Genomic DNA, 13,293 nt, shown 5'->3' with positions numbered 1-13,293 from the left:
TTATTTTTCAGATTGTGCATGACTTAATGTGTCATGGTCATTCATGTATTTTCAGTATAATACCCTTAACTAATGAGTCCACAGGTTTGTAGGAATGCAGCCGTTTGCCCTGTTTTTCTTCCGTGTGGTGTTAATGTTCTGTGATAATGGAAAACCTTGGATGGGTGGTGGAAACATTTCCGAGTGACTGATACTTGCAGAAATGGAGAACTGCTGAGAATCTAGACTGAGCAGGAGTGATTTCTTAGCCACACTACAGTACAAATTGCGCCAGCAACAATCAGGTTGCACAATGTTAGTAGCATGGTACACCTTCAGTCTCTCTCCATAGTTAAAATGGTAGAAGGAACATTAGTCCATCTTGGCATAGATACTGATGGAGAGAATGTTATTCTGTTTGGGTAATGAAAGAAGGGGACAAATGAAATGTAACCAGGGTTATAGTATGTGAATGTAAGATCTGGTTAAAAATATTGAAATTAAATACCTATTTTGAGAAAGATAGCACCAGGAATTTGTTAAATGATCTCCTATATTAACCAGGAACATTGATTACTGAACGTTTGTACTCTTAAAATTGAGTACTGTTTACTTATTTAATAGACCATTTAAAAATACTTGAAAGGAGGTTTACAGTAACTGAGGATTATGTGATATTGGGGCTTGTAACATTTGTTCCATTTTTAATGTGTGAATTACAATTTTTACCTTTATACTGAAAGGTAGATGAGTATTTTGAGGAATACTTAAATTGATAACTTGTTCTATGTTTGACAATTATTCTTTGTAATTTATTTCACTAGCTAATGTAATATCTTTGATACTACCTAGGTAGGGTGACCACATAGCAAGTGTGAAAAATCAGGACAGAGGGTGGGGGGTAATAGGATCCTATATAAGAAAAAGCCCCAAATATCGGGACTGTCCCTATAAAATTGGGACATCTGGTCACCCTACACCTAGGAAATGGAATTCTAGATTAATTTTATATTTCAATAGAAATGTTGGTGGAGAATGATGGATTTCCAGGAAACTGGTATGATTTTTTTTTTTTTTTTTTATATAAAGTTAGTAACTTTTTGTTTGTTTTGTTCTTCCCGTATTTACAGATTAACGGAAATGGAATTTAGATTTGACCTTTTAGAAAAAGATCCTCATGCTCTTGATGTCCCAGTTAGGCCATTTGGCAGAGGTACAGTGGAGTTTTTAAAACCCATTATTTTTTATTTATTTATTTTTTTGGATTGTAAAATACTACAGGTGTGGTGGTGGTGGTGATGTTTTGGCTTTCTCCCCCCTCCAAAACAGCATATTCATAACTGTTGTAAGCACAGCAAGCATTTGTACATGCAAATATCACCTTTTATTTAAAAAAAAAAAAAAAAAAAAAAAAAAAGCTGACCCTGAGTGAATAAATTATTCTAGATCACTTAAACATTTTTCTACTGGGTATTTAGTCAAAATAAGAATTTTGAAATTAGACTGAAAGCATGACACATGGTGGTTTCATTCTAGAACACATAACAAAACCACCCGATTCATTTCACTTGTGACCCAAGTTTTGAATTTAAATTGTGAAAAGTAAACTACTTGCGTAGTTTTTAACACTGAATTTTAATATTTTGTTTTAACTGTTCCAGAGCATTCCCCATATGGACCCTCACCCATGGGCCGACCTTCATCTGAAACAAGAGCTTTTCTTTCCCCGCCAACCTTATTGGAGGGCCCTTTAAGACTTTCACCTATGCTTCCAGGTGGTGGAGGAAGAGGTACAATTCTTAAATTTCAAATCATCTCCGTTCTGAATTTCATTCTCCTCTATTAATCTCTCACCTTTTTCTCTTGATGGTGACCAGCAAAAGTATTTAAAAACAGCCAATTCAGTATAAAATGAAATCCCCAGATAAACATGAATTTTTTTACTCATTTTTAAAGCAGTCCATTATGTAATACTGGACCACTAAACTATGGTTTTACTCATTTTGGCATCACTTTCTACGGAAGTGTAGGGAAACAGGCAAACTTGGTCTCTCTTGGACAGACAGGGATGTTGCCTAAGCCTTTCCTCCTTTACAGAGGTAGAATTCCTGCTCAATCTCGTTCCAGGATCAGCAACAAGAGTTGGTCAGTGACATCATTAGTTTCCTGAAGAGAGTGCTGCTGCTCCCAGCTCAAAGAATAGTGGTCTGAAGATGGCAAAGGGAGGGGAGTGCACCTATGCAACCAAACAGTGTGCGACAATCCTAATGGGGCTGGCAAGAAATATGTTTCTCTGGGAAGTGAGGTAGGGCTTGAAGGAAGGAGTACCTTCCTCTTCTCTCCCCCCCCCCCTCCCAAAATAAAATAAAAATAAAATAAAATCTGTGGCAGCCTTTGTTCAGGAGAACACCACTGTCCTACAGATGGGGGGGTGAGGGGGGAGAATCTGTGACTCCCTTCACCTCTATCTCCCACAGATTCTGTGGTATTCTTTGCAAACATAAGAGAACTGGAGGAATGGGGATAAGGTGAAGTGTTGCAAGGGAGCTTAGCAGTTTGTTACAATGCAGTGGGAGTGGAAGTCTCTGGCTCATTCTTTGCAGAAGCTGCTTCTCCAATTACTACTATTGTCGTCTGCCCCTAATGACCTATTCAGACCCAGCTTGCTTGGAGATGAGATCCTTCTACTTGTGAGGAGGAGGAGGAGCAGCAGATCAGCTTAGGACCCTAAATAATCAAAATTCATTTAAAAATAGCATTTTAAAATTAAAAATTGAGGCCAGCTGCACTTTAAGGTTAACAATTTAAGTTCATAGAACTTTGAAAATGCAGACTGAAGATGGAAAGTTTGGACTTAGCTATGCCGCATTTAAAAAATGGTCTCTTAATTAGTAATTTATTTTATAAATAATAGAGAAACTGGAATTTTGTATACACCTTTACAATACAAATACCTTCAAATTTGAAGAGAAACAGTACAGAAGTTATTAACAGTTGAATGGTCTCCAGGATGATTTGGTTCTCTGTGGGGGACAGGAGGAAGGAATGAAAGTTTCAACTTGTTCACTTTAAAGTGCAATTCTACTGTGAAAAGAGACAGTATATGCATAGTCCTGCCTATTTATTTTAGTGACAGAAATAAGTATCTAGTATTCATTTCATGCTGCAGAGCGAGCAAGATATTTAAAAAAAAGTGGTAACTAAGTTCTGATTTGTATAATCTTTTTGTAATTTTGTGTAAGACAGAAAATAGCTTGACTTTCAGATTCCAGGCTGTTTGAGGTGCTGACAGTTAAGAAAAGTAATTGAAACTCAAAATGACATCATGGAGTTTCATATTTGTGTCATTTTTTTCAGAGCAAATCATGCTTTTTTTTTTAAAGGGAAACCGACAACTTACAAGAGTATTTTATAAAAGAATAAAGTAGTTTCACCTACTACACAGCTCCTGAGTTTTCCTTCCCATTTTTTGTGGTCTTACCACACTTACAATAAAACATACTTTCCCTATTTCTTCTGAATTGTGAAACCAACTTTAAATGCTCTAATCTCATTTGATTCTCTTCTCTTCCTACTTTTGAAAGTGTTACTCACTAGAATGGTAGGTTAAAAAATTCAGTGAGTTCTTTTAATTTGACCATGCCCCTTTAAGCTGCAGGGGCCTGACTGAAGAACTTTTAACAAGAAGGTATCAGCTTCACTGATTGGAATGATAGGAGGATTTATAATATACTTTTTAAAAAGAAGAGGAATCTGACTATATATTCTAGATTCAGCTTTTAAGGAATTAAGCTTTTATTTCTTTAAGCAAACCTTTTAAACACTTTCAGTAAACATGACAACTAAGCTGATGCAGCAATTATGGTAACTCATGACAATTTACCAGGTGAATTGTCCTGCTTTAGCTATGCTTCTACCACATATTTAAAGCACTGGCACTCTGAGTTTTTTTCTTACTATTGACAGACAGTGAAGATTGCTGCAAAACATTATTAAAATGTTTGAATAAACTGATATCTTATTTCTTTAATAAGGATCAAGAGGAGCAGGGAACCCTGCCATGTATGAAGCTGCTAATGAAAGAGGAGAATTGAGCTCTGATCCCCACAGAGCACCTTCAGACACTGGGTCCCTATCTCCTCCATGGGATAGAGATCATAGGATAATGCTCCCATCATCAGGTAAATATCCTGGGCCATTAGATATTTGTAAAAATGTAATTATAAGAATATTGGAAACTGATGTGTGTTCAGATACTAGCTACATTTTAAAAAGAAATTTATAGTCATTGCTTTCTACCTAACTTTGACATGTAACCCTACTTTCTGTGCACAAGGGAGAATATGCTGCAACACGTGAAGGGTATAATAGTAGGTTAATTTCCCCTTGTGCACTGGTGAGTCCCAGGAGGAGTTTAGATTTCTCCTGGAGCTCCTCTCCGGAGATGCATGGCTCTGTGATGCACCAAGCATAGGATTGTATATATAATGTATAACTGAGCATTTGGGGATTAAATTAAATGCAAATATTTTATTAGAGGCTTGCTCTAGGCATTAGAAATTCAAGCCGTGTCTAGCCTGGAAGATTCTGTGATCACTGGAGAAATGGTGAGATCTCAAGAGCTAAGAGAGCAGAAGCTGATCTATAGAGGGTATGTCTGCCCTAGGAAATGGTGTTTTTTACAAAGAGATAGTTCAACATGTTGTAAAATCCTGTATCTTTGTGAAAACACAGCTTTTTTCCTAGTGTAGATATACAGACTGTTTAAAACATATGTGCTAAGTCATTGAAGTTAAACAGGTTTTACTTTTTAATTAAAGGAAGGCTCTGTTAGAGGTTGATTTCACCCATGCCCCTTCAATTAAATTATTAACGCTCACAGTAAATATTCTTGATCTCCCATGTGGTGTTCAGCAAAACCAGGGACAACCAAACTTGACATTCCTGATATGTCTAAGTCACAACATAAGCATGGGAGAAATGAGGGGGACACAACCTTTCAGGCCATCTATATACATAATAAAACAGTCAAGGGCCCAAGCTCAATTTAAAAAGAAATCCAGTTTCAGGTCATCTTTTAGAACATGACATGAATATGCCTTGAATGTAGGTATTCCAGATTCACTGAAGTAGGACAGTCTCTATAGCATGGCCTGCTACAGTACATGTTAATGTAGTCTTAAAAAAAAAAAAAAAAAAAAAAAAAAAATCAAACTTCATTTATATTGAACATACTGCATATTTTAAAACATATGGTAATTATTCCTGTCTTAGGCCCTGATCCAGCATGTAGGTCAACTGCTGCATCGGTCATGTTGGGTTCAATTTGCATAGTAGGATTTTTCTGGTATTGTATTCGTAAGCAGCAGTTGAGATCTTATTTTAAATCTGTGGTAGAATTTGATGTTTTATTTACCAGAAGTGCAAGTAGTAAGAATGCCCTGCTGGAGACTTATCTTCATTTCTTAGTGTATAATATAGGACAACTGTCTTAAAATAAAATATCTAATTTTAGATGTTTTGTGAGATTTTAAGAAATCCAAAGAGAAACAGATAGACATATAACTTAATTAACAAAAAACCTGAGACACTCTGTTAAATAGACTGCCTCTTGTGATTAATTGAATGGTAGGTCAGCCATATAATGATCCAACTCTTCCCCCTCGAAGACCAGAAAGATTTTATTCTAATCCTCCAAACTCAGGAAGACTTTCTGGACCAGCAGAACTACGAAGTTATAACATGCAGTCTTTTGATAAAGCAGGTAAGAATTGCTTTAATCTGCTGCCATTATGTGACTGAATGAAAGATCTTACTATTATATAATTATGTAATAAGGTACGGTAGTAGATGAACTTTTTAGTTACCATGGCCCAAACCTGTAACGAGATTCTTCTGTTCAGAAACGTATTTCAACATTTGCTAGCCCAGATACTACTTTCCTGATTATCAGCATAGCAATCTATTCCACAGGATGGATTGTGCTCACTGAATGGTAGCTATTCAATGTTTTCTTTGTATCCTCCTCATTCAGTGTGTGGTCCTATGCCTATTTACAGCATTCAAACTCTGCACTGAATGCAACATTAATCATTCCCTCATGGGCTTTCCTATGGGACTCATCACTGTAGCATCAAAGTGCTTCACAAATGTTACCACAACACTCTTGTGCGATAAAAATGTTATCCCCTCTGGAAAATGGGAAACTGAGGCACAGAGAGATTAAGGCTAAAACTATCGAGTATCCACTAACTTTGGGTGCCCAAATTGAGACCTTTAGGGTCTGATTTTTTTCAGAGTACTTACTATTTTTATAGCCCCTTATATGTTCAAAGCACAGGACCCACTGACTCAGTTACAGCTGTGAGTGCTCCGCACTCCTGCAAATCAGGTCTTGGATGTTTCAAGTCGAACATCCAGAAAATGAGGAACGCACCGGGTATGCTTACGCTGCTGCTGGGAATGAGCCTCCCAGCCCAGGTCCAGACTTGTGGTAATGAGGTTTGCACTAGCATGCTAAAAATAATTGTATAGACCTTGCTTTGGGGTTGTGACTTGAGCTGGAGCTCGGGCTGTCAACCCCACCCTAGCTCCTAGGTTTGACAACTTGAGCGCTACCCTGCTGGTGCTCAGTAAAGAATCCCTAGGGTGCTTTAATGTAGTACTGTTTCAAGTGGTGCTGTGTTGAAGTACACTATGTCTACATGGAGCAGTTAAATCACACCTCAGTAGAGTGTACCCCACTGAGTAGATGATCCAGAAAAGGACCTCGATAATCTATTTGTTGATGAAGAAAAACTTCTCCTCTGTGCTATGGAAGAAGCAAACCAAATATAAAGTGCAAATAGAGGTTCAGCGTTACTTGCCTGGTGGCATAAGTAGCTGTCCTGGCTCGCTATTTCTTTTCATTTCAATGCTTTTTGCTCATATAAAAGGAGATGCTAAAGCAGGATTGTTCAAAAATCAATTCCCCAAGTGTGTGGTTTTCGTTTGTTTTTATTTTAGGGAGGGCCACAGTCAGTGACAATACAATCTGTCAGATTCCCTTCTGGCATCCACTCCTGTCCTCTCCAACTCTTTTCATTTTTTTTAGAACACTTTAATTCTTATGAAAGGTGCCAGATTAATACACTGGAGATTAAATTTATCTTTGTTTACAAAACAGATCTAACACAAGTAGCAACAAGGCATTGTGGGGAAATTTACACTATGATTCTTTCTCAGCCCTGATCCAGGTTTGATATAGGGGGTGAGAGAATATTGCAGTCTCCTTGGAGATTTTGCTGAGATTGCTGCCATGTGTCTGTTGTGATGGTGGCCATCTTTGTAGGCCTTCAGACTGAAGGATAGACCACAGAAATTTAGTTGGACCCAAAGTAGCAAACCTTAGTGGTGTGGTATATACTAAGATGTATGTTCCCAGGCAAGGAAGATCATTCATGTTATAACTGAGAAATATAATATCCAGGACAAAAAAGTTTATTTGGTCAACAGCAACTTGGAAAAACTGAAGCTAGGTTGTAGTGCTAACATGGGATGTTTATCCTCTTCCTAAATGGATATGCTAATGTTCAGGCCCAGATACATGATCCTTAATTGCCTCTGAGCACATATCCAACACCCCTTCCCCCCTCTTTTTTTTTGCGGGGGGGGGGGCAAATTATCATCTTGTTTGGGGAAGAAGTGGTGGCAAAACTTATCAGTGCTACTTTACTTTGTTACTTTTCAACACAGATGGGCAAGCATCTCCAGAAAATAGTTTGAGGACAGAGCCAAGTGGAAATGGAACTAAAGACCATCCCAATTTTAGTGTAAGTAATGGATGAACAAAAACTTAGAAAATAAATTTTCCAACAAACTCTTTTTGTGCAAGGATATTTTTTTAATCTAGTTTGTTCTAACATTTTTAAGGTAAGGTTTTTTTTGTATATAGTAGATCAGTTATGTTCCAGTTTGTTCCTCTTTTATCACTTTAAAAAGACACACATCTGTGTATAGATTGTGATAGCACCCACAATGTACTAGGCATGTATCCAAGCACATATATAAGACAACACAGTCCCTGTCCCAAATTAATTGACCATCTGAAAAACTAAAAAGACAAAAGGATGTGGGGAAGGGGATACAACATATAGTGATCAGGGTGATGGCTTGTGCACACTCATTTTCCCCACTGTTTTTTTGTTTTTCCTCCTTTGACGGTTCCCAACTGCATTCTTTGAGATTAACTGGCAGAGCCAGGAATAGAACCCAGGCTTTGTAGCTCAGGCCTCAGGAGATCACTCTTTCAGAAAGCTAATTTACCAGTTTGATTTTTTTTTTTTTTTTGCTACAGAATTTCCTAAATGTGTCTGATCAATCACTTGCCTCTGAAAGTGAAGCAATTGGATCAGGGTTTGCCCCCCCACCTCTCCCTCCCGTGAGAGCTCCTCTGCTGCCAGTGGATCCTAGAGGAGCTTTTATTAGAAGAGGACCTCCTTTCCCACCTCCTCCTCCTATTGGCATGTATGGACCTCGTGAATATTTTCCAAGGGATTTTGCTGGTCTACCACGTCCTTCAGTGGCAAGTATGTAATTTCTCTTTGCATTTGTTTTCTTAATTAGTTTAAATTCCCTAAAACTACCATCCTCAGGGTGTATATGTAAATTATGTTCCTGAGCTTACTGTATCTAACTAAGACCTCTTTTGGTATTGGTACAATCTTTCTTGTTCTGCGCACCCTCTTTTCCTCTCCTCCAAATCAAGCTAAGGTGAAGGGCATGACAAAGTAACTAATTTTGCATAAAGTTACAGTTAAGACTTCAGTTTTATCCCAAATCTATCCATCCTGTTGCTCTTGTATAATGTACTACCTAAGAGATTTACAAATAGTAATTTTACAGTTAAGGAAACTAGGCCAGATTCTCTAGCCCATCCCTGTTTCCCAGCAGGTGTAGAGCTGGCATAACCAGTTCCTATGCCAGCAGCCCCTCAGCATAGACAGGCTGTTTGGTGGGAGGAGGAGGGGGGGGCGGTATTGGCAGAGTGCACTGCACTCTAAGGCCAGGTCTACACTACCGCGGTAGTTCGACAGCTGGCAATCGAAGTTCCGGGTTCGATTTATCGCGTCTGGTCTGGACGCGATAAATCGATCCCGGAAGCGCTCGCCGTCGACTGCGGTACTCCAGCTCGGCGAGAGGAGTACCGCGGAGTCGACGGGGAGCCTGCCTGCCGCGTGTGGACCGCGTCTGAACCGCGGTAAGTTCGAACTAAGGTATGTCGACTTCAGCTACGTTATTCACGTAGCTGAAGTTGCGTACCTTAGTTTGAATTTGGGGGTTAGTGTAGATCAGGCCTAACTGTTGAGGCTCCCCCTCCCTCCCTGCACTTCCCGATCAGCTGTTTTGTGGTGTGTGGGAAGCTCTGGGAGGGGGTGGGAAGGGGTGGAGTGGGGGCAGGGCCTGTGGCAGAGCCAGGGGTTGAGCAGTGAGCACCTCCTGGCACAAGGAGCTGCATGTGGCTCTGGACCCGCAGGTTGGCCACCCCTGCACTATAGTTTCTTTATATACTTACACTAGCTCTTCACTTTAAAAATATTTTCCGCCCTTTGATAACAAGCTATTAGACAGCAATGTGAACTAAATCACGCACCAGCTTTAGTTTTGAACTGGAAGCTATGTAAATGAAAAGTTAAATCTTCCCCAACTGGATAGCTTTTTTTATTTTAGCTAAAGGAAATAAACTGAGATCCTGTCAAGTTCTAGCCTTCTACAATACACATGTGACACAGGGGCTTAGAATCTACCAAATTAAGTACAGACCAAGAATAGTAGAGAAGATCTGAAGGGATGTGGGCACTTGATAATTCATTAAGGGCAATAGGAAAATGCCTCACCACCATGACAGGAAGGCTGAATGCTGGTATAGTGCTGCTGTTTCTGTTCCTCTATTTCCACTGCTCAGAAGATCCTGTAATGGGCAAACCACTAACTGCCCCCAGATTGAAATGAGGGCTTGCCTTTGCCTCTATTAAGACTCAACCTATTTCATTGGCCTACCTATGAAGTAGAATTGAGTATTGCTCACTGTAAGATACTAATTCTATTTCATGCACAAGATTGTTCTGATGTGGTAGCCTCTTTGGTGACAGATCTGTGGCAGGAGAGGAGAAGCATTGTGTTGGAATTTTGACAAGTTCTAGAATCTGAAGGCTGGTCTACACTATACAGTAAGGTTGACATAAGCCATCTTATGTCTACCCAATTAGGTCAGTGTCTATACTACAGCCTTCCACCACCGACAAAACTTCACCTCAACAAGAGGCGTGGGGCTTACGTCAAAGTAGTTATGGTGATGCAGTGTCTGTGTAGACACCACATCTTACATCGCCTGTTGGCTGTCTTGTCAATTTCACAGAAGAAAGCTGGGCAGCTAGAGCCCAGCTGTCCCCTGCTCTGCTGGCTTCCCTCCCTCCAAGCCATGAAATTGACAAGCCAGCCTGGCTCCTGGCAGGGAGAAGGAGGGGGTTGAAAAGCTGGACCCTGTTCCCCTGGGGTGAGAGGCCCCAGGAAGCAGGGGAGGGAACCCCACCAGGAGCCTATGGGGCAGCCAGGCTCCCAGTAGGGAGCTGAGAGACCAGCCTCTCAGCTTCCCACACTGCCAATCTTAGGTTGGTGGAAGCACTCCTGGTGAGGAGACACACCACCAACCCAAGGAGGACACACTTACTGCCGTGGCTGTATATCATAATAATATAGGTCAACTTACATTTCTAGTGTAGACATTCCCACAGCACATCTGTGTACTGAGGGTAAGTGGAACAGAGTTTGACCAATGCCTCTGAGTTGGCAAAATCAAATTGGGAAGCATCAGGTCACTTTATGCTTGCTAATAGGAGGATGGAGATCAGCTTTCCTCAACCAAGTAACTGTTAAGCTTCTGTGCTCAAGCCACCATCTCACTCAAATGATCCCACATACCCCAAGCAGGCTCTGCAAAAGGCAACAAAACCTCATGATCAAATGTATTGGTGCATTTTAAAATATATGTGCCCAGGGACAGTTGTGTTGTGCACATTTTATAAATTCATATACTAGCTCTGTAGGAGGGACAAGATAGTGCCAGAGCTGAGTGCAGCACAACTTTTATAGTGAGATGAGAGTTTGATCTTCACTTTTGACAAAAACATTTAAGGATATTTTTAAAAGACTTTAAGGGACTATTTACTTAACATTTTGTTGTTAGAAAATGAAAAAAAATAAAATCCTCAAACTTTTAAAAGGGCTGATGTGTGGGGCTTTATAAACAAAATGCTTAAATAATGTACTGTAATAAAGTCCCTGCTAACAACCATCACAGTTGTTCATACTCCACAGATAGACTTTGATTGTATCCACTGATTGTCTCCTCCAGAAACACAGGCCTTTACAAATTGAGCAAAAGGAGAACCTTGCAGAATGCCATACCTCAAGTACATATGACTATTTGACATGGCAGTGGCATACACATACCTATGTTAGCCCTCATTACATTGCAGTACCCTGTAATTGGATACCATTGAGAGGTGTAATAACATGGTTTGGTGCACCTTTCACCTCTCTTCCCATCCTAGACTGTAGCACTGGGAATTTCTTAACACCTAGTACAAGTCTTGGGTTTTCTGGCATGTCCTTTTGGTTGTTTACAGACACAGGCCACTGTTAAGTTGTAAATTATTAAACTGCTAGAATTGATTGGCACAGTGAGAAGAGAGTATCCAATACCCAGTCTGTATTTTTTGGGGGATAATGAAGCTTTAAAAATGTAACTAGCTAAATACTTTAATATCTTTAAACAGTGAGAAATCCATTTCCACTGAGGCCTTTTTCTCAATATCCACCACAAAGAGCTGGATCTTTTCCACCTCCTCCGCCTTCACTTGAAAATAGGAGTGAGCCTCCTGGGTTAATTCATCAATCAAATACTCCAGCTACAGGACATCCAGAGCCACAGCAAGACACCTGATGCTGTTGTCTGACATCTTGGGAATTAACCTGATGTACTGTTTCTATACCTGTAAAATCATCTTCAGTTAAGTAACTTCTGTTACTTAAGGGATTCTATATAAATACTTTGCTCAAATTGAAGCTTAATAGAATAATTCTCAAGATAGTGTTTTGTAAATAAGGATAAATTAAATGGCCTCCATTGTACAGTAGTCATATTTTAAATTAAGTATTTTTAATTTGAGTCACCTGTTCTGAAGGTGTACTAAACTAAACTAGAGTAACATTGAGAACTGTCCAGCTATTGTGTATCAGCTGCATAGGAAAACTCTGCATTCAAAGAGCTGTGCTTGCTGTAGGAGTAAGACAAAATGTGAAAATAACAAATGTTTGAATTAATAAAATGCAGTCATTAAAAACTTGTGTGGTGGTAATGTTAAGCAAACTGTTCAATTTCTGTATAAACTATTTCTGACTCTCTCTTCTCCAATCAACTCTTAACATGTGAACCTACTGCAATGCTTGTAGTCTCTAAAGTTTCAGTTGTTAAATTGCCCAAAACCATTCAGCTCAAATGATTTGTATTACTTTACAATACTACACTAGACAAGTATAAATTTCACTTGAATGCAATTCTGCATTTATATTGTTTAGCTTACCCATTGAGAGAATAAATAGACAAAGGGAAGATGGACTTAAGCCATTCTCCATACTTGACACTGAGTGGAGGAAAGGCAAGTGATATGTCAGTGACCTGTTACAAACATGTTTGTTAAAAACAAGACCTGGTGCACGAAGGCAAGCTGAACTTACCATGACTGCTTTGAAAAATGTGGGAGTTTTAATTATGAAATCGGTACACTTTCTCTAGTGTAAATTCCATTTACACTTAGTTTGAGAACTAAAACTGTAGGGAGAGTGGGGTGGAATCCATGAGGCTAATAAGGCACTTAACTTGTTTTTAGGTACTATTGTGATCCACAAAAATTCCACTCAGCTGCTGCCTAATGCTGTAGGAACCTATGCTCATTCAGTGCTTAAGTTTCTTCTCCCCCTGCCTTCCCCTCTCTGGGCATGCACACTGCAGCTTCCCTCTAGGCACCTGGGTGTTTATCTCCTGCCTGAGCATGCACACTACTGATTGAGGTAAGCAGCCAGCTACCTTAGTTCTACTTACTGCTGCCAAGAGGGACTCACAAACTAGGAAAGAGATAGGTGTTCAGCTACCTGCAGGGGTGGTGGGGGGAAGAAAGGGGCAGAGGACCACCTACCGTACAATCTTTACCTTACCTGATAGGGTTAGCACACATCCCTCTCATAGGTGTCTCCCACTGGTTCACATGCTGGTTT

At 39.7% G+C, this 13,293-nt stretch overlaps 1 protein-coding gene across 1 annotated transcript in view; it reads left to right on the top strand.

Annotated features, from left to right (window-relative positions):
- MIA2 (MIA SH3 domain ER export factor 2) overlaps positions 1-12,350 on the top strand; it is a 41,237-nt gene extending 28,887 nt beyond the window's left edge. The window contains exons 18-24 of the mRNA XM_065404422.1: positions 1,110-1,192; positions 1,641-1,769; positions 4,014-4,160; positions 5,612-5,743; positions 7,714-7,790; positions 8,315-8,546; positions 11,796-12,350. Coding sequence (XP_065260494.1) covers positions 1,110-1,192; positions 1,641-1,769; positions 4,014-4,160; positions 5,612-5,743; positions 7,714-7,790; positions 8,315-8,546; positions 11,796-11,962 — 967 coding nt within the window. The 3' untranslated portion in view covers positions 11,963-12,350. The remainder of the gene's footprint in view (positions 1-1,109; positions 1,193-1,640; positions 1,770-4,013; positions 4,161-5,611; positions 5,744-7,713; positions 7,791-8,314; positions 8,547-11,795) is intronic.
- Positions 12,351-13,293: the final 943 nt, after the last annotated feature.

This window comes from Emys orbicularis, chromosome 4, assembly GCF_028017835.1.
Source record: "Emys orbicularis isolate rEmyOrb1 chromosome 4, rEmyOrb1.hap1, whole genome shotgun sequence".
Lineage (NCBI taxonomy): Eukaryota > Metazoa > Chordata > Testudines > Emydidae > Emys > Emys orbicularis.
Note: the sequence above shows the minus strand (reverse complement) of the source record. Positions and strands in the feature narration are given on the sequence as shown.